We start from the raw sequence: 22,647 nt of genomic DNA on the forward strand, positions 1-22,647 counted from the left end.
ACAGTGGGGTGACTGCAGGTATCTAGTACGACTCCAGGCAGCATGCTTTTTCCAAGTATAAAGTGTAATTTCACATCCACCACAGTAGGTGGCAGTGGTGCTCTCATTGTTAGTTTGTGTACAGGGAGTAAAGATGTATTTCTTTTTGCATCAAGCATCAAGGCACACAACACAAGAGCAGGAGATTATGTCTGCAGTGCAATGAACAAACACTTAACATGGAAAAATATTTAACACGGATGAAGAGAAAGGCAGAGAAAGACTGAAAAACAACATTAATAATTGTTCATTTTTGTTGTGTGTTGATACTGCACATAGGATTCAGTGTTATTATACCCAAATCATTACCACAGCAAAGCCTTTGGGGGGGGGGGCTTGGAATATTTTCTTCTTCCCACAGAAAATGGATGGATGAACTCATGCATATTGTACATGTGAAGAGTTGGCCATTAAGAAGTCAAAATATTTTGACGCCCATAAGTAATACTAGCTGACTTTTTAATCACTGTTTAATGTATAAATGAACAACAAAAAAGGAATATTTTGAACATGAAATTTGTTTTTATTTATTTTTTTATTTTGCATAAACCTGCACTGCATCCTTCCAACACATTGGGGCAGTACAGACAAATGAAAAGCACGCCAGTACTGCACACTTTTCGGCACACACTTTTTTTCCCCAGAAGATAAATTGATACAGTTGGACAATTAGAAAAAATTAAAAAAAAGAGGAACAGAATACATTTTCAGTAGTTGCTGCAAGTAAACAAGGGAGAAAATCCTGCATTACATAATTGTACTAAATCATTTAAAAATACGAAAAAATTATGAAAATAAACTGCAGTTGGCTGGAACAAGTTATAAACAATATTCTTTTTTTTATTTTTTTTATTTTTTTGCTTTATGATTATCGTAATTTACTCAATTCACAATACTTTGTTTTGATTTCCCGGTAATCCAAACAAGGAGACATGAAATAGCATTCCAAAACAGCAGACTCAGGAGAAAATGACACTCGATTTGCAGAATAAGAACCTGCCCTGTGCTTCTTGCTGTCTTTATTGGGACTTATTGGTTTACTTAATGTGCCCAATCTCACCAGGTGTTGACATAACTGCTTCGCATATGTTCACTTGACATACAATTTCAATTTTAACACATTGGATATACCACATTTCCTCGATAATGTTGTTTGGGCTGCTCGTGTTTAAAAAAAACCCAACAACAACAAAAAATAAAACTGTGTTGAATCGGTTTTACTCATATCGGGTGATTTTTAACCCAGCAGTTTTAACCTGAACTCCTAACCCTAACCCTAACCCTAAACTAAACCCTAACATCTAATTCCTAACTCTAGCCTAACCCCCCAACCCAACCCTAAACCTAACCCTGCAACCTGAACTCTAACCCCCTAACCCTAATTCATTCCCAACCCCAACACTAACTCGAACCCCCAACCCTCAATCCAACTCTCACCCTAACCCAACCCTAACAGAACCCCAACCCTAACCCAACCATAAATACCTGTACAAAAATAACCCCAACCTGAACTCTAACCTCCCAACCCTAACCCTCACTCTAACCCAACCTTTAACCCCAACCCTAACTCCTAACCCAAACCTTACCCCTTAACCCAACCCCCAATCCAAATCAATGTTGAATTAAAATCGAACCTCAAGAATCCAAATCGAAAATGAATTACTTCCTAAAGAATCATTAACATTTTAAGGTCCATAACACTACTCAGCCCGAGTTGACCAATATGTGGGAGGGATTAGGAGCTTTAAAATCGTGATTTGGACATGGTCTCGATATGGCGGGTTTTCATCCATTGCAGGTGCGTCTGCAACATAACTCCCCCGAATAAAAGGGATCACTGTATTCCCAGAATGTGTGTGTTTTTTTTTTTTTTACAAATAAAGGCCGACCCTCTAATTGATGTCTGCCCTCATCTGCAGTGAAGTAAATAAATGCCTCCCGGCCACTATTTGCGGAAATGGGGTATTTATCTAATTTCAGCGAGTCTTGAAGAGCTCAGCATGAGAACTGCTTCCCCTCCACGCAAGCCCGATGCAGTCAGCCTGCGCTGAATTGATTTTGACAATTACAATAACGGGATAATTGCAATCTGTCACCATACATTCCGTGTTAGCATATCACAAAATAACCAATTCCGAGCGTGATTGACTCCACACATGTCCTCCATTTGCATAACACACACACACACACACACACACACACACACACACACACACACACACACACACACACACACACACACGCACACACACACACACACATGCACATCACCCCCATCCTCTACCACCCTTTTTTTGTAATTATACATGAATTTCACGGTGCAAGGCTTTTAATGCAAATAATATGGATCCTCTTTCTTTCTCCTCCACCCCTTCATCTGACCAAAATGTGTGTGTGTGTGTGTGTGTGTGTGTGTGTGTGTGTGTGAGTATCAGATTGCAGCCAATTTTGGTTTGTCAAATCCCCCCCCCCCCACCCCCACCCCCACCCCCACCCTCTCCAACGTGTTAATGGGATGGAAGTTATTTGAGCCGATGACACGGGTTGGAACAGCGGCTCTGCATTAAGACAATAAACACGCTGGAGACAATGAACCAAAACACACCCGAGCGGGCTAAAGATGGACAGGACAGATGGACTCACTTGGAGGGGCGGGGTGGGGGGGGGGGCTCAGTCTATCTGTGTGTGTAGTGGTCTGCTCGGTGACACGGGCCCGCCGGTGCAGGTTTAGAGTGGTGAAATTGGAGTACAATGCTGGGATGGAGGGAGGGGACGGGAGTCATTCAAAGCGAACAGGGGAGGCGTTGTCCCAGAGGTGCATAATTCACTCATTCATTAACTCAAGCAAACAGGAGCCAATATTAATTAGGTCCTTGCTCTGCGCTGGGGCTTTTGTTGTCGGTTGGCCTTTTGGAAGAGAAGGCGTTCAATCAAAGCGGAGGCCAGAGGGGATGCCGTCTTTGGCTGCTAATAGTGACGCCAATCACCATCAATGGACGGAAATGTTCTCTTCAAGGAATGATTTCGCTTTACATCAGGATCATACTTTGGTCTGCCTGGTGCGGCGGAACAATCAGTGCTGCTACGCCGCAACACCATCAAGAGCTTTTACAAAAACAACAAAAAAACGTTATCAAGATTTTACTCTAAGAGGGGTATAATTTGTGTAATACTGTGCTTGTCGTTGACAACAGGGCTGCAGGGATGTACTGCAAGACGTTTTACACCAAGTAGCCTGTCACCCAGATTTATAATGGCTTTCAAATTGTCATTAGGCTTTGCTTTTATGTTGATTTCACATCGTTAGTTTTTTTTTTAAATTCCATTAGTTTTGATTATTTTGAGAAGGGGTCTGTTCGTTTTTATTAGTTTTGATTCATTGAGTTTTGTTAGTTTTAGTATTAGTTTGATTTTTTAAAAATATATACAGTGTGCGGTATTTGTCCAGTGTAAGATTAAAAAAAATTAATGTATTAAAGTGCAATTATGTTGAGTAAACTACAATTCCCTACGATGACCTTCCTTTTTCAAGGCTGTACAGTATTAACGAAATAAATACATTTTAAATAAACATCAAAAGCTCTTGTGCAATTCATTGACAAAAATGGAAAATAAAAGGACATTTTTGCTAGAACTATTGTCAGAGACAGTCTTATGAACCCAAAATGTAGTTTAGGTCTGTTATTGGGTTATTTTGGTGTTTTTTTTTAAATTACAATAAACGTGCAAATGTGTTTTCAAATCTGAGTTTTAGCTATTTCGTTCGTTTACTTTGACTAAAATTACCTTGGTACCACCTAACGGTGGCTGAGTGCAATTAAAAACTTTAAAATATACATAATAGGCCCATGAATAAGGAGACAGAGCTTTTACTCCGAAAGCATATACAGTTTTTAATATCTCCAAAAATCTAACGAATGAATAAATATTAAATTTAAGAGTATTGAAAAAGGGTGAGTACTGAACATTATTTCGGGGACGTCCTATGCATTGCATTGTCATTATTAGCTGTCAAAATTGCCACCGTGAGATGGAACACACATATAACAGGCAAAAATAAAAAAATCCCATATCTCCAATATTTAAATTGATTATGACGCTGCATCAATGCATCAACCGCCAATATCGAGGAAAAGGTATCGTGATTAAAAACGTACTGTTAGTCCCTAGCAATTGTTGAAATGCAGCGCATCATACTGACAGCTAGTTGTTGTATTTTGCTGAAGAAGCTAACCGAAATATGAGAAACATTTCTCGATGGTTGGGTTCTACACCACAAAGCAACCACAACATTCTTACGCGAATCCCTCTCTGACAGTTCCATTAAAAACTCCTATTAGTTTTAAACAACCATAAAAAGTTTTAGTTCTCGGTAGATGGAGCAGCTTTAGTACTTCTTTCCACTCTACCCGGGCCAGCTATGAACCTTTAAAGGCTAATATATCATTCGTTTTTTGTTGTTTTTTTCAATGGAGATGAACCACAAATATTCCACGATTCAAGGATCCGATTTTACTGTGTGTCCCACAGGCCTGCACAAATCTGGGTAAAATAGGCGTTTAAGGATGCAGCCTATTTTTCTTGGAAGCAAATGCAAACGCATCACAGCCCTTTATAGGGCTATGAAACATACTTCAATATTTTTCAACTTTAGGGGGAAATGTACGCCACGGGCCTCGCTATAACGCCGTATAACCACCAGGGGGCAGTGTAATAAATACAGACATACCATACGATGATGATTTGATGATAAAACACAACAAAACTGTAGTAAATAAGCTGCATTAGTTAGGTTTTTTTTTGCAGAGGATAAATATACGCCTTCGAGCATTGCTGTATGCTCTGTTTGCAGGTGTTGCCAATATATATACTGTGTGTATATATACACACACACACACACACTGTATATATATATATACCGGTATATTTTCGAGCATTAAAAGTGGAGTCACTCGTAAATCCATGTGCCATTGTAGTTGCATGGTTATTCAGAAAAATTATCAAATGTAGATACTTATAGATGTTTTTTTAAATGATCTACATTTGATTTAATTCTTGCCCTGCGATTGGCTGGCAACCAGTTCAGGTTGCCCGAAGACAGCTGGGATAGGCTCCAGCACGCCCGCGACCTTCATGGGGTTAAAAGCAGATTAAAAAATGGAAAATAGATTTAATTCTCTGTTGTAATGCAGTGCAATGCTACAATATCCGAGGTAATGTGTGATTAAAATTGCCACTACTAATGCCCAGCACAACAAAATAAAACTAATGACATTGTGGGAAGTACCAGCAATATGAAGTAAGACTATATTATATTTATATAAACAAACTGGTAAATACATAATACATCTACCTCACGACATTTTCAAAGGGGAAATATTGATTTCGCTTGAATCCTGTTTGTGGCTAATTGAGGAAAGAAGAAGTTCTTGTTTTTGGGTTATTTTGGCAAGGGCTGTGACGCATATAAAGGCCTGGAAAAAAAACCTGACTGGCACACAACCTCTTCCATGGCGCACTAGGGGGCGCCCTTCGCTGGCCCCTGCTCTGTTGTCAGGCTCCGCTAGCTTTGATTAAGGTTTAAATTGTCTGAATTTAATGAACGCCGCCTAATTAGGTTGGATAACAGCTTTAATTGATAAGTAATTATCTGCCACCATTTTTTAAATTAATTTCCCCAGCTCTGTCTTCCAGTGTGCACGGTTCTCAACACTCAACAGCACTCCCATCCCCCACCGCAGCTCCCCCATCACTTTGTGTTTATGTAAACACGCTGCGATAAACAATTAGGCATATGTTAGGATGACTTATTGTCATGCTGAGATTGGTGAGCTGCCAGTTGAGAAGAGTGGCCAGACGAGTTATTTTAGCGTATTTGGTTATTGTTTAGTTCCTGTCAATTATCTTCAGATACATTACCGCTAAAATTCTGGGACTACTTAGAAATGGCCGAATTTTTGAAGGATTCATTTCCATACAAAATGACATGGAATTAATCAAAATTGTAGTCTAGACATTGCTATAAAGTGACAAAAAATAAAAATAATAAATAAATAAAAATCTATGCTTTCATGTCAACAAAGACATTTTCTAATCAACTTCTGAACAAGCGGACGTACATATGCACTGGTATGTGGATGGTATGTAATTGTTTTTGGGGTGATTTATTGTTTTTATTTCATTAATTTATCATTTTAAATGTCTTTGCTGTGTGACTAATTTAACTCCATGTATAGCACATTGTATTGCAGCGGTGGTTTGTTTGAAAGTGCTCTATAAATCTAGTAGAGTTCAGTAAAGTATATACAGGTATATATATACAGAATACAGTATATATACTGTATATATATATATTACACATTTCCAACTCATTATTACATATTGAATAACAAAACTGAGGCTCAAATGCTGAGACAACCGTCGAAAGAAAGTATCAGAAGAAGAAGAACCATGAGATGGTCCAAAAAAGCTCAGCTGGGCTCATGTTACCTACGGCGGGTAATTGGGAGGTTGAGGGAAGCTCTGGCTACTTACTAGCAGCTAGCTAGCTAGCTGGCTAGCAACAGCTTGGGCTGGTTTCTAGAGTGCCTAAACACATTGAGGAGTTGCTCTAACTCAGTAATCATCAATCAAAACCGTATAACCAAAGAGAGCAAGCCATTTTTAGCACTTTAGGTTGCTCATTGATTTGTCAAAATATCAAACACGCACACACACAGTGCAAATGTATAATTAAAAACATCGCTCAGTTCAACATCATGAAATCACACAGAGCAATATTATTTGTTTGTTTGCTGGTTTTAGCCTTTTTTGGGAACAGATAAACTCCAATAAAGTCTAAGAATATATATTTTAAAAAACGTTAATCTGCAAAATTATCCCCACTCGGAGGAAGAGATTCATTCGGACTATTTTCAAGATGGCGCACAAAGATGTCGGGGGCAGAGAGGCTGGTAGATCCTGAGTCGTTGATAACAATTAAAATGGCATTTTGGACTCTTCCAGGCATGGAATTTCATGGCCTACTGAGTACGTTTTTGAGGGGAAGATGATGAGTCACTCTTAAATGAGGTGATATGATTGCTGCAACCTCAAATGGTGCTGCTGCATTTGACTGCGGTTTGCTTTGATTTTCGAGAAAAAAAAGGGCATCACGTTTAATCCCTTTGAACTAGAGGAAGTGGATTCAAGGAATAGTAAACAAGCACGACTTGCATATTCGGTCACAAGCGCAATTAGGCTCACAATTAGGAGCAGGCACGGTTTTAATTGCGCTCACAGAAGGAGCCGCAAATGGGCTCTTTACTTTCTCTGAATGATCAAAGCGGCCATTATGTGCAGAAAACAGAAGATCAATACTTGCAGTCCTTTTACTTGTAATTGGAATTGCATCCACTCGCCTCGTTTGAGAGCACTTGCACGATCAAAAGGCATCCAGCAATTAATTTAGATTAGATGCTTAATTATCAAGTGATTGACTAAATAATGAGCGATAGTTAAAATTAACTTTCACGCAGCCGACGGACTAATTAACGCTCCTCTTCATCACCTTGCTTGGGCTGATTATAAAAGGAATGTGACTTGATTCCTTCTCTCGAGAGGCAAGTGAAGACTTGAAGCCTCCGAAGAAAGATTGTTCGCTAACCTGCAGCGTGACACGTCTGATCTCAATGTTGTTGTTTTTTTTGGGGGGGGGGGGGGGTCGGGTCAGAGGGAGTATTTGTGCTAATTGGTGGTAAATTACTTTTTTGAATACAGCGGAAGCTTAAATGTCCAACACAATTTGTTCCAAGAAGCTGGACAACGTACGATTTTTTGGGGCTTCACGAATGTATTATTATTTTTTTTTACATTAAAAAATGCAGTTGACATTTTAATTTTATAATTATTTTATAAAAACACTAACCGTATTTGCTCACCACATAACCTGTAAACATGGAAAATGCTGGCACAAAACACGCTAAGTGATACGTTGTTCTTCCATGTTGATCTTCTTCTGCCGTGTCGATTTTCCAAGCACATCACTGCCACCAAGTGATATTGTCCTTCCGCAGGAAACCAATGTGAATTGATAGTGCCTGTATGTTGCCGCCATTTACCTGCGGGGGGAGCTGAAGCGCATGTTTACACCTTATACCGTGCATGTGAACAGTGTGAATAGAGCCGTTTCAAACCAAAGGACATTTTTGTGATAATCATGGTTAGTTTTATAATTGTAAAATTTTGTTTCAGTTTGTCTGAAAATATTTTAAAAAATTTTTTTTGTTATTTCAATTGTTTTTGTCAACTATCACAACCTTAGTGTGGACATGCCAAGATCGTTCCAACTTTCCAGATGTCTGCCTGGCGTGGAGTGCCTACCGTATTTTCCACACTAAAAAGCGCACCTAAAAGCCTTCCATTTTCTCAAAAGCTCACAGCGCGCCTTAAAATCCGATGCGCCTTGTGTATGGTCATTACGGTAACATTTCGACCCCAAAATGGCTCCTTGCTCGAGACATACTGACAACGCAGAGTTCAAAATTAAGGCGATCGGTTACGCAGTTGAACACAGAAATAGAGCAGCCGCAAGAGAGTTCAACGTTAACGAGTCCATGTTATAACTTGCTGTTGGTTAAGTGAACTGTGTCGCTGCTTTATTAAATAGGTTTTACTAACGTCTGATCGTTCTGTTGGTGTTTCCTTGAGTATAGCTCCATCTAGTGGATGCATTGTAGATTGTGTCTTATAATGCAGTGCACCCAATGTATGAAAAAAATTACAAAATATGTCATCCATTGAAGGTGCGCCTCATAATCCAGTGCGTCTTTTAGTGTGGAAAATACGGTATATTGTTTTATGAGTTGTTTTTGTTTTTTTTAGACAGCGTGACTGGACTTGCCATTATTTCCCTTTGTCGTGTAGTAGGACAATTGGATATTACATGATGGGTCGAATTGTGTCTCCTCTGAGCCCGACATTGGGAATGTATCGCAGCACTATTGGCTTAGACAGTCCTGGAGAATACACTGTGCGCTCACTATTTCCATATTGATTGATTTCAGTTGATGCATACGGACCTCTGATGAAAAGCTGACACTCCAATGACACTCGATTTGCAGAATAAGAACCTGCCCTGCCACAATGAGTCTCTGTGAGCGTGCTGTCAATTTATTCAGGCATAAGACATAAGGACAAGATGTTAATTATCGATACCTCATGTATGAAGACACAAATACACAGCTGCTGTGATTAAAAAAACAAAACAAAAACTCACTGGATATGCTGAAGAATGTGAGAGCCCGCAGCATCACGTGTCAACATGTCACAAGCCGTGTCATCAAAATGAAAGCCCTGGATGAACCTCTTCAATGAATTGAGGGATGCGTTTGTAAAAATACATCTTGGAAGTTAAGTTATGAGAACATCTGCAAAGACTGAGAAGTATGTAGTATGCAAATATGGAACTGTAGAGTTTTCTTGAATTTTTGGGGCACGGCTCAAATCGTGCCCTGTGATGCGCTTTGGTGTCAGGCATGAATGGCTCCTCCCACATTTTATAAGAACTTGAGCGTCTTTGTTTGGATCAGTATTTATCTGGCGCTACTGCAAGTTACTTAGTTGTTAAGAAGCCCAAACATGTTCCCTCAGAAGCTAGCTGGTGGAAAGCTCGCAATGGGCCGGTGGGATACGTTCAGGCCACTGGAGGCTTGAAGCGGATACATTTTCACACTTCAAACATTTTAGGCAGAAGAAAGATGTTGGAGTGGCATCCATTTTTCAGTGTGGTTTCATGTAGTCAGTGGACATGTCCACAATTATTTTTAAGCTTAATTTTCCATACTTGGCAATTTTTTTAATCCACCAAAATTGGTACCGGTACTCTTCTCTGTGCTGTGTCAAATTTCGAATACATTTATTTTCACTTTACAGGGACTTTAAGACAATCTATGGCCATCCATCAATTTCATTTTTGGAGTGTCAATGCGGGCGTTCAAGTTCAGCCAGGAACTTAATTCGGCACTCACCTCTTTGTATGTATTTCCTGCTGAATTCATAAAGGCCTAAGAACAGCGACAGCTTGCGTGAGACATAAGGATGGTTTGACTCACAAAAAAAGTTGTATTTGTGGTCAACACAGAGCCGCTATCTCCGTAATTGTGACGGCTCCCCATTCATTTTAGAGTTATTTTCAAGATCCTCTTATTTGTTTTCAAATCTCTGAATAATCTCGCGCCACCTTACCTCTCTGAGCTCATCCGCCCCTACACACCTGCCCGGCGCCTCAGGTCTGTGGACCAGACCTTATTAGAAGTACCAAGAACTAAACTGAGCCTCAGAGGGGATCGAGCCTTTTCTATTGCTGGTCCCTCTCTCTGGAATGACCTCCCACTGAACATTCGGCAAGCCTCTTGGTTTTACTGTTTGGTGCTTTCTACCGCCTTTATTACCGATTTGTCTTACTGTTTATTGTGCATGTTAAATTGCTCCATGTACAGCACTTTGTATGCAGCGATGGCTGTTTGAAAGTGCTCTATAAATACTGTTGACTTGACTTGACTTGACTTGACTTGACGTACGTGACATACAATAGCCAATCAGGAAGCGACCCGAACAGCCTGGATTCTTCCATTTCTTCCTCTACTACGAATTCGTTGGATTTTTCCAGCAGGTTGTAGTCCCTGTGGAACTATGCTGCCTCTCACAGGTCAGTTTTGGCACTACAACAGGCTTCTGATTTAACAGACTCATGATTGTTTGTGTCGCAATCGTTTTGAGTGTGGCGTTGCCTGCTTTGTCGGTTTTCAAGTACACAACACACTGTCAGGGCAGTAAGGACAGATTTGATAGTTTTGTCTTGTGGGGTCCATCACATTTTACAAATCCGTTAAGATGTTAGACAGCAGTATGTGTGCACCCGGCTTGACAGGACGCTGATTGATTTCTTCATTTTCAATTGGATCAGCTTGGAATTTAGATGGTTGAATTTAATAGCAAATCAAACAGTTACTGATATTTGGAGATCAAAGTTTGCTTGGTTTTTTGGGGGGTTTTGGGAGTGTGACTGCAGTCGGGCGCCTGCTTATCGAAGTGGAGAGGGTGTTTTGGGGCTGGTGGCTAGCCTCGTACTGAATTGCCCATCTTATTATCAAGTTAATTAAAGCCAGCATCTGACAATGTCACTCGTGCCCTGCAAATTAAAAAAAAAGGAGGAGGAGGAAGGAAGAAAGGCGAATTTAAATGGCGCGCTCTCATGGGACCTCATGTCAAGGGCTGCTTTTCATCGAGCGCCGCATGCGTTTGGCTCGCACTGCCGCCGGCGAAGTGGAGGAAGGCGGGAGGACGCGGGGGGGGGGGGCGGCCTTTGTCAAGGAAGGAGCTTTTATAAGCAAATGACAAGAAAGCGATGGATTTTGATGCGGAGAATAAATAGGCATCAGAGGGAGCAGCGGGGAAATAAAGAAAGAGATGGAGTGACATCAAAAGCGCCTCTTAAGTGCTCAAAGTTGCACTAAGATTGCAGGAAAAGCTTTCGACGGCGACATTAAAGAGGCTATTTAAGCGGCACACATTGAAATGCAGAAAGCCCGCTCGTCGGCAGACTCGCGGGTCAAGTAACGGAGGGGATTATATGGTTCTTCATAATAATATTAATTAAACAATTTACATGCTAATAAGGTAACAATTATCGGAGCTTCTGGTGAAAGATTCAGGTTATTACAACACGCCAATCCCAGGGCTGCAGGGTCACATGCGGAACAGCGGAGCCAAATCTCAACTCAAATTAACATTCTGTCAGCTCCAGAAATTGGATAAATAAAGTCGAATTAATTCACAGTATAATGGAAGAAGGAGGGAGGGGGGGGGGGCACTTATTCAAGCAGCTCTGATTACCATTCAGTATTCACCAGCACGCCAGTGTCTCTCTGTCAAGAAATTTAACACAAAATGAAGCAGTCACCGCCTCGGGCAAGATTTGGCCCCTGCGACACCGTTTACAATTTATATGTATAATCTTTTTTCCCACCCGCCCAAACACCCCCCCCACCCCCCACCCCCGCTTGCTCCCCTAAGATGTGGACCCGCACAGCCAGTTGCTACTGGCCTCTTTCATGACTGTAAATTTCAACACCTCTTCTTTTCCAACACACGCTTCAAGTCGAGGGCCATTAGACAAGTCCTCAACTGGATAATTAGTTTATTTAAAGCGCACGCACGACACGCAACGCTCTGAATGCTTGTCACTTAAAAACCACGAACCTATTAGCAAAAAACAAACACAATGCAGCGGAACCTCGAGCTAAAGAAGTTCTTCTAATTTAAAGGTTAAAACTAAATTCTCATAGGATGCAATTAATTTGCTCCTGGCTTACGCGCTGTTAAACTACGCAACGTCTTGAGGAACATTTTGGACTGTCAAAAAAAAAAAAAGTGTACAAATATGTTCAGCACTGTGAAATTGGGCGCAGTTTTGCGGCCATGTTTGTAGCAAAAGGTGGAAGGATCCAAGCAGGGGAGGAAACATCAGATGAAGGATGGGGAAAAAAAGTTTCACCCCCCCCTCAAGTACAAAAAGGCAAACAAGGCCCTGGAGGAATCAAAACGCTAAATTGTCCCAATGAATCCAAATACTACTGATCAAAGCAACAAAAACAGTCATAAGGATGCTTGACATTAACCTCAACGGAAACAAATGAATCTGGAAAGACTAAACGAAATCAGGGAACTGCGACAAGCAAACTGACGAGACAAAGAAGACCACTACAAGACACGAATGACCGGAAGGAGCTGATTGGTTGACACTAGCGACCGGGCTGGCGAGAACAGGTGCAAACAAAAACCTGATGACCAAGACATTGAGAGAAGAATCACTTGTGATACACCTCGGGCCAGGCCTCGAGACCGACCAAAATTTGTCACATATGCGACTGTTTTTTTTTTCGGTGTGTGAGAGTCCGAATTTTATTAGGTCATGTTCGTGCAAGTGCTCGTTTCAATGGTCCCACCAAAACAGGCTCGCTATTAGACTTAGTGGTTAAAAGTCACCCTCTTCTTCAGTCTTTTAACCTTTCACAAAAGTGACAGAACTTTCCTCAACCGTATCGTGGCAGGAGATGATGGCAGGGTTCCAATCTTTTCAAAATGCAAAACTAGGAATTCAATCACAGCTCTTTGCCTCCATCCAATGATGGTGTCATTTCCAAAATGGCTGACAGGAAGTGGATATGTTCCAATGAGATTTTAATTTTAATTTTTTATTTTTGCAGTTTATATTTTAAACTGTTGTTTTAACTACACACTGTTGAAATTTCTAAAAATATGAAGTCTGGTCATTTTGAGCAGGACTCATTATTTTTTAACTGCCCCTCATATTAATTCAGCTGGATTCAATAGTGCCTCATTTGGATCGTAGCCGAGTGGTGCGGTACACCGGGGGCGAGTAACCAGCCAATCACAGGACGCATACAGACGCACAACCATTCACACTCATTTTGACATCTACGGATAATTTATTGTCTTCACTTAACATAAAATGTATGTTTTTGGAATGTGTGTGCATGGAAGACGGGAGTATCAGAGGAAAAGCCACGAAAGCACACCATGCATATTTAAAAATAGGAAGCCGAGATTGGAACTCTAACTTCAGAACTGGGATGGTGATTTGCTAACCACAAGTGCCACTGTGCTTCCAACTTGTGGGTTGAATCTGCTTATTTCAGTTCTTTTCATGAAGACGTGTAGGATAAATTATTGGTAAATGTGCCTAGTAATCGTAAAAAACTCAAACTATGAGAAATACGAATAATAGCATGATTGAGTTTTATCCGGACGTGATCCACAGTACAATAATATTCTGAAAGGTTTGCCATCATTATTACCAAGAGGCATTTATTACTATTTTGTACAATTACAATTTGCTGCGCACGCAATTGAGTTGTACCGTCACTTAGAAGCGCCCCGACTTACGAGTCGCAGTTGCACTTTCAGTTGTTCATTGAACGGGACCAAAAAGCAAATCTATCAGATCAATTAGTCCTAAAACAGATGGGCAATTGTAAAGTATGGACTTCAAGAAAAGTATTACTTTACTATGCTTACATTGGATGAACAAAGAATGAATATTCATGTAACTGCTTTGATAATACTGCTTTGGAGGATCACCTTCCCCAAATAAGCATTTACGGTGCACTGCTGGAGGAGCCTGGACATATGTTCACAGCGTTGCAAATTAGTTTTACTATCCAGATATTTTTCAATGTAATTGTTGTAGTTATTTTAAAGAGGTAAAAATATATATATATTATCGCTAGACTGATATGAAATATGTTAATTAATTTTCTTCCTTTTATTATATCGTGACCACAATTAAATATTTCCCCAATGTCAAACTTGGTGCGACATGCGTTTTAAGTTGAAAGGGGGGGGGGGGGTATAAAGTTATTGGAATCGCGTGTTCTTCATGTTTGGACATGACGGCACCACGTGTAATTATAGCCATCGACCCAGTGAGGTAAAATAATAATAATAATAATAATAATAACAATAATAAAACCCTAACAAAGCTCAGCCTCCTCTGAGTGCGGTGACGTCAGGCGGCCATTAAGGCTTGTGATTGGCCCGGCCAGCAGATGGGGGAGTCCTAATGAGCAGGCTCCAGGAGGGGGAAGCGAGCGTGACATCTCGGGCTGGACCACAACACGTCGCTGCCGGTTTGATCACAACGCTCATCCGTGCTTCCGTGGGAGACGACCCGTCGGCACGCAAGCCCCGCTTCCTTTTTAAAACGACGTTTTGCATCCTTTGCTGACTGCATGTTGCAGCCACACACTGCCGCCCCCTGCGCATCCTCACTTCGGCCCCGCCGCATGCAGCCCGGGCGAGCATGGACAGTCGCGTCCTCGAGCATCACCCTCACGCCCACTTCGGGGGCCCCTTGGGCGGGCTGGTGGGCTTCCCGTATCCGCTCGCTGCTCACCATCATCACCACCACCACCATCATCACCAGCAGCAGCATCAACCTCATCATCACCATCAGCAGCAGCAGCAGCACTACGAGCTCGCCAGCGCGCACCAGCTGCAGTCGGCGGCCGCCGTCCCCTTCACCATAGACGGATTACTAAACGGCTCTTGTTCGGCCTCGGTGGTGAGCTCCAGCGCGCTCTTGTCGCCCGACGGCCAGTACAAACTCTCCGGTAAGCTCGCCCAATTCGTCCCCTTTCGAGAAGAACTCTGTATTATTATTTTTGATTCACATTTAGCGAGAGTTTGGGGTTGTTAAAAGGAAGCTTTTGGGCGCAGTAAACCTTGATTTGCTTGATCTCGAATTCTTCTCCAATTACAGTAAAATATATTTGAGCCTTTGTTGCATTTTAATTATTTTACCAAATGTGTGTGCGTGTGGGGTGTTTGATTTTTACTTCCGATATTTTTAAACAGCAGTTAAAAACATTTTTTTTTTGCTTCTGCAAGCATTCGAGTATGAGACTTGATTATTCGGACCCCGCCCCACTATTATGTTTATTTATTTTGATTTGATTGAGTTTTCCCCTCTTTTATTTATTTTAAAAGGTCATGTTTCTGTATTTTACATGCAGCTCTGAGGAAAAAAATTAACACACCACTGCGAGATTATCAGCGTGTCGTCAAATTTTCATGGGGACGCAAAGTCACTCTATGATGGTTGTCATTTTCTGTAAAACGTCGACTTAATTGGCCCCAAGATCCACCCTTGATTTTGAAGTCTTTTCATTTTTAGTTTTGCTCATTCTTATTTCGTTCTCGTATTTTTTTTCCCGGAGCTACACTTCCAAAACGCCGCGATCCCTGTCTGCACCGTGAGAAGCGCTGTAAAATAAAATGTACATACTTCATAACAATGGCAATTAAGTTCCATTCTCAGTATTGATTTTTTTTCCTTGGGGGGGGGGGGGGGGGAGTCGTGAGCTCAAATTATTTCATAAAAGCAGTGTGCTTCTCCGAACGGGTCAAGCTGCCAATCAATGAACGCGGCGGTGCTAACTGTTTCGGACAACAACAACAGATTCCGGGGACCCAGACAAAGAGAGTCCCGGTTGCAAACGGAGAAGAACCAGGACCAACTTCACCGGCTGGCAGCTGGAGGAGCTGGAGAAGGCCTTCAACGAGAGCCACTATCCGGACGTGTTCATGCGGGAGGCGCTCGCCCTCAGGCTGGACCTGGTCGAGTCCAGGGTTCAGGTAACTGCGGGCCCACTCTTCATTGATTGATTTTGATTGGGTTTGTAATGCTTTTTTTTTTTTTTTTTTAATGGGTTTATATGACAAAAATCTCACCCCCACCATCCTCTAAACATGGCAGGATGGCTGTTTGCTCAGGAGCTGGCCCGTGAAGGCCCACCCCATACTAGGAGCAGCAATTTGTCAATTAAATCTTCAATAAAGGGCGCCCCCTTTGAATTATGCATGGGCACAACTTATTGATTGATGGGTTAATTAAAAAAAGAAAAAAAGGGTTGTCACTGAGCAGACCAAAAGGGGCTGAAAATAATATTTGAGACATGGCTCGCCTCTTTATTTAGGGGTTTGATTCAATCATTTCTTTTGGAACAATAAAGGCAGCGTGGAGAAGCAGGTGAAACGTTCTTCCTCCTTCCTTTAGTGTTTGAAATGAAAATGGATTTTTATGGGTTGTAATAATTATAATTGAAATTATCACTATAATTTAAGAAATTAACTGTCCTTGAAATATTCTTGCAGATCCATAAAGCCACATGAATTCAAGCAACTGTGCTTTTAATAGTAAATACTAAAATACTCGAATATGCCTTGAAATATAAGAGTTTTCACTCAAATCAAGAACTGTTCATTTAATAAATAATTGCCCCTTATTAATAAATTGAATATAAGTGAGTCGTTGTTATCCTCACAAGTTTGCACATCCTGGCAGAAGTTTTAAGATTGGTATCATTCTTTAAAGAAAACATGAGTGAACACATTCATTTTTAAGGGGATTCAAGTTCAACAAATTGGCATTCCAGAATTGCATAGTCATTCAACCAAAGAGGAAGAAGGAGAATAGTGAGTATAATAATAATTTCCCACACGAAATTTGCCAATATGTCACAAAATCTGCCAGCTAAACTTACAAGAATGTGTGTACATTTAAGCAGTTTTCTACATCGTCCATAACATAGAAAACAACCAATTATGAATTATCAACAAACAATCACGTGCCGTCGTTTTCTAGGATTGTTTGAATAAAACAACAACAACAAAATCATCTTCAGTTTAAAAAAAAAAGTGCACGTCACGGTCGAACAACCACGTCAATAGGGTGATGCTTTATGTTCTGCGAGTGGGGGCGGGCGGATTTTTGTTTCTAAACCTCATCTTAATTCAGCCTTCAAGCTGCTTTGACGCTGCTTTATCGCAGGTTTGCGAAGGGTGGTGGTGGTGGTGGTGGGGAGGGAGGGGGGGGGGTGAACACGCGATAGAAGCCACGTCAACAATCTCACATTGTCGCGCTCCTTGTCCGAGCCTCGCCCTCATTAGACTCTCCATGCGCCTTATCAGCGGCCAACACGCGGCCCTCAGCGAGCCCAGCTCCAGGCCGGCCACGGAGAGCTCCAAGGCGGGAGGGGGGGGGGGGCGTGCTGGTTGGGGGGGGGGGTGGCTTCGTCGCTCTTGGCCGGCTCCGAAGACGGCAGTCCGGCGAGGAGCCGAGGGCTGGTGTGGACGGTGTGTGCTGGGCTTATAATGAAACGCACCCAATTAGTTCGGCAGCGATTCGATTTTAATCGGCAGAGTTGGGCAAGAAGCAAACTCATCGGTGATGAACGCAAACGCTGCCAACAATGCTTCCTTCTTTCATGTGTGTACATTTGACATGGAAGACGATGTTCAATCTATACTCACTGCCAAAAGAGCGGCCTCAAAAAGAGCAAAACTGCCAATCAATCAAATAAATAAATGCGAAAACGGCGACCATATATAGAAGCGCAGAAAAAGAATCGGATTGAAAGTACACATAATCAAGAGTTTGAAATACTCAAAATGGAGGCTCAAATTTTGCCACGTGTTTAAAAGTGAGAGTCACTGAGCAAAAAGTGAATATGTATTATTTTTATTTATTTTTTGCGATGTGTTTAAGATGAGTGGAGTGATCATTTCACCTGGTCAATAGAAGCCATCTGCTCGGCAGGCATAATTTGGTTAGTATGGATTGCGGAGTGCTGTTTAAGGAGAATTGAATGATGCCATTCACAGTCCTTGCGGAATTAGTTGTGTAGAAAATGGGGAAAAAAATGGATGGATGTGTTTGGATTTTGCTGCTGTTATGTGAATAACTCATTTGCACTTTGGTATTTTTTTTTAACCAACGTATATCTTGTTAGATATGAACATGAATGTGTGCTAGGGAATTTTAATGGAGCCGGTTTTGCTGCCTTGTTTCATTTTTGTTCCAATGATTTACAGTGAGCACACGTTGCTTATAAAAACATACATATGCTCACATGAAATAAACATCTGCTGAAGCCATTTATACGCGTGCCAAATTCTCAGTAAGGGAAAAGTCCCTTAATATTCAGTCTGTCCTTGTATCTATTTTAATTGACTTTGATGATTTTCTTTGCTAATTAATTTACTTACAGTCAGCTCATTAAGTCACTTGCAGCATCACGGCAGGGAGCTAAAGTGGGTGTTTTGTTTTCCTGACAAGTAAGTCCGTAAATTTGCTGAGCACTTCTCAAAGTGCTTCACAAAAGTACAATTGCAAATTCAAACAGGAAAAAAAAAAACAAGGCCATCAAAAAAAAAAAAAAGAGAAAGAAACCGTCATCAAACAATCAAGTCTCATTGGAATGCGCTTGAACAGATTTTGCGCTTGAAAAATATCAAGCTGAAACAAAAGCGCATGACACAATTTGGGAGCAACAGACTACATGGTGACCCATCACCTTCAAGTTTTAATCCTGTGTGAGGCGCAATAAATAAAAGGTTGTAATAAAAGGTCGACTGCAGTGGCCTAATAGGAGACTAAAATGAGACGGGATCCACGAAGGACGCAGAAGCTTGACAACTGCGATTGACCCAAATTGTGTCCTGTACTAAGTGCAAGATGACAGAAAGGCTGAACCTGTGACATCGAAACAAACAAACAAACAAATTAGTTTCAACAAATTGGAAATATTCTCATGATGTTGTCTTTGAAGTAAAGTCTTGTGTGTTTGTGTGCGTAGGTTTGGTTCCAGAACCGACGCGCGAAGTGGAGGAAGAAGGAGAACACGAAGAAAGGGCCCGGACGGCCCGCGCACAACTCTCACCCGACCACGTGCAGCGGCGAGCCCATGGACCCCGAGGAGATCGCCCGGCGGGAGCACGAGCGCGCCGAAAAGAAGAAACGCAAGCAGGAGAGGAAGTTACTCAAGTCGCAGAGCAAACTTCTGCACGGCGACAGCTTCCACACGCCGGGCGGCTCCGAGAGCGACAGCGGCGTGTCGCAGTTCACCGACAGCGAGCAGCAGCCTTCTTCGGGCCCCAACGGGAATATTCACGGGGAGCTGCCCCTGACGTCCGGGGCCGCCCAAGGACACCAAACCGAATCCAGCTGTGACCAAACCCCACACGACTTCAGCCACCAAAACCAAAGAAGAGAAGCGGAGCAGGTTTCTCCGGCCAGCACGCGCGGCTCCGGCAGCCCGGCGGGCTCGAGGTCCTCGGCCCTGCAGAAGCGCAACCCTTTCAGCGTGGAGAGCCTCCTCTCGGACGCCACGCCTCGACGGAAGCCTCCCCTGGACTTCCCCTCGCTGCCCGCCCAGAGGACACTGGTGGGCAAAGGCCACTTTTTGCTTTACCCCATTACCCATCAGCCCCTTGGCTTTCTCGTGCCCCAAACGGCCCTGAAGGCGTCACCGTGTCAGGACGCCATCGACAGACTCCACCTCGAACAATCATGCGCTCCCACCGACCTCTCTTGCGCTCTCGCCAAGCCGATCGGCGCGGATCATAAAACGCACCACCGCCATCGCAGTCCCGTTAGCAATAGAGTCGACGTGGAGGAGGAAGAGGAGGAGCGAGCCGGCGAGGGTCCCGCGCTCGCCAAGTCTCAGGCATCCTCGCGGTCGGCGGGGAGAGTCGGCGGGGAGGCGCTGACCGACGGCCGCCGAGGCGAGGAGCCGCGCGCAAAGGAGGAACGAGCGTCTCCGGCCCTCTCCGAGGGCCTCGGAGCAAACGCGGACTGTCGGGAGGCGCTCGAAACAGACGGCGAGGACGTGGATATGGACTAACACTTGTCGTCGGAGCGCGCACACAAAGCGGCATGCTCGGACGCCGTCAGAAAACAGGGCTACAGTCGGAGTCGCTTTGGCTTTAGTGGACTGCCAGGTTATGTTTCCGCGCTGTAAAAGCGTCAATGGATCCAAAACGATTTCGAGCGACAAAAGGCCTTGTACACCTCAGCTACATTTTTTAATTTTCTTCGAGTGGACCCGTTCAAACATTCCCAAAGCTCTGCATAGATGCTTGCAAACATATCAGGAATCGGGAGACTTTAGCCACGTTTCCCACCGAGCAACGCGGTTCGGTTCAGCTCCGGATCCGGTTTCGGGAACAGCAAAAAAAACCCCTGATCTCCATTGACAAGATAGAAGTGCCACAAACCCTCTTTTAACTCAAAGAACCCTTCAAGTCGCTCCGTCAGAGCAAATATCGGACGATCCGGGCACCGTTGCCTTATATTTGAATCCCGGCAAAGGCCTTTCAGGCTCACAATAGCGCGCATTTGATATAAGAAGGTGGCAAAAACACTCGCACGTTGAGCTTGAAGTATACTGATGCTACCACAAATCTCCGTTGGAGTTGATATCGTACTAAATAAAGCCATGGGTATGGAAGATTTGCTTCAGGATCTCAACTGAAGCTCGATTGATGTCTCTTTTTTTTTTTTTTACGTCATTTTGTCATCTTCGACGGTTGAAAAGAAGAAGTCACCATCCTAGTTCGACCAAGGAGTTGAAAGTACAGATACCCATTTTCAAACGTAGGGAGTAGGGGTGCACCGATCAACTAGCCGGGATCGGGATCGGTGCAGATTTCCTTCATTTTCAAGGATCGGTGACCAGTTGATCCCTGAAAATGAAACCGATCCTGTCCACCGATCTCATCTCCCTGCGCAGAGGTCCGCAAAAGCCGGCCACCGTCTGCTACGGAATGACGAGTAGACGTTTTTCGGAGAAAACGACTTCGGGCGCCGTTACAGCAAGGCGTTTGTATCGTTTCAAAGGTATTGTTCAGTGCGTCACAATAAAACAAAATTGGAACGTTGAAGACTCACGCTGTTGGTTATGAAAAAAAAATTAAATCGGGATCGGCAGGTGAAGCTTTTCAAAGCTCGGGGATTGGTGATCGGCCCAAAACGTTGGGAGCGGTGCACCCCTAGTAAGGAGTAAAGGAACTCAAATAGTTTGAGTACCAATACTTGGAAAAGCATTACTGCTGAAGAACAGTAAGGAAGTATTTGCACAACACAAAAACAGAGCAATTTGCGTAACTATTTTGACAGATGTCGTTGTAAATCGGACACGATACTGCAACCCCTGTTTTGTGCAAGCGTGTCTTATCCGTATACAAAAGACCCGGAAAAGGCGGATAAAAAAACTGCTTGAGCAGGCTGTGTAACAAGGTAGCTCATCGATGAATTCAATCAGTGAGCTTGTGGTCGAACGTGACACGGAGGATCTCGAGCACGTGTTGGTTCTCCTTGGCAAAGCAATCCCATTGCCACACTCGAGCGACCGTTATCCGTCGCCCAATCGATGGACTGCGGCGTGTCTGGCTCCACCTCCATTGCGAAGGGGGCAAAATTCAAGACCGTTTTTTTTTTTTGTGGACAATGGCAAAATAAATAAATCAATAAATAAATAAAGATGGCTATTTGCAGTCGACCTGAACCGCACTGCTTGGTGGAAAAAGGGGCTTTAATCCTCACCTATCTTTAAATCACGTGTCCTAAAGCTGAGGCCGCAGGTTTTCTTATTTCTTTTTTTTTTCTCTTCTCTTTTTTGGTGACCAAAACCTGTAAAGAAAACACATCTTTCTTGCAACCGAAATCCTCAGATATTGTAAAAAGGAGAAAAACAAACGATATTTATATGTCAACGTTTTGATAAATAAAAGCTATTGTTTCAAAGTGAGCGCTGTTTTTGCAGGGGGGATGGGAAACAAGGAGGGGGAGGGGGCGGGGCTGAAGCTTGTAGACCTTGGGTGTCAAACACATATTTTTGTCGTGGGCCACATTGTAGTTACAGTTTTCTTGGAGGGCCGTTATGAATTTTGGGAAACCATATAACTGTTCAATCACCTCCGCATATGACATACACAGCGCACAACAAATTGATCAATAACAATTTTTACAATCAGAAGTCAATTATAATGACTGTTATTGCAGATTACATCTGACAATTTGAAATTTTGGTCCAGACTTTAGCAAGCATCGTGTAACTTGAAAGGCTTGATTTGCTTTTGCAGGCCACATTAAAATGATGTGGCGGGGCCAGATCTGGCCCCCGGGCCTTGACTTTGACACCAGTGTTGTAGCCCGTTGTGGGCGTTACAGCAGATAAATCCAACCCCTAGCCCCCCGCCCCCCTC

The 22,647-nt window shown here is 42.8% G+C and overlaps 1 protein-coding gene across 1 annotated transcript; it reads left to right on the top strand.

Annotated features, from left to right (window-relative positions):
- The first annotated feature begins 14,685 nt into the window (after positions 1-14,685).
- Positions 14,686-22,186, top strand: LOC147200028 (homeobox protein unc-4 homolog). Its single transcript, XM_086121187.1, has 3 exons — positions 14,686-15,212; positions 16,061-16,236; positions 19,239-22,186. Exons 1-3 carry the CDS (start codon positions 14,903-14,905, stop codon positions 20,283-20,285), a joined length of 1,533 nt encoding a protein of 510 aa, XP_085977313.1. The 5' UTR covers positions 14,686-14,902; the 3' UTR covers positions 20,286-22,186.
- Positions 22,187-22,647: the final 461 nt, after the last annotated feature.

This window comes from Hippocampus guttulatus, chromosome 9 (genome assembly GCF_054856545.1).
Source record: "Hippocampus guttulatus isolate MCC_2025c chromosome 9, RoL_Hgut_1.0, whole genome shotgun sequence".
NCBI lineage: Eukaryota > Metazoa > Chordata > Actinopteri > Syngnathiformes > Syngnathidae > Hippocampus > Hippocampus guttulatus.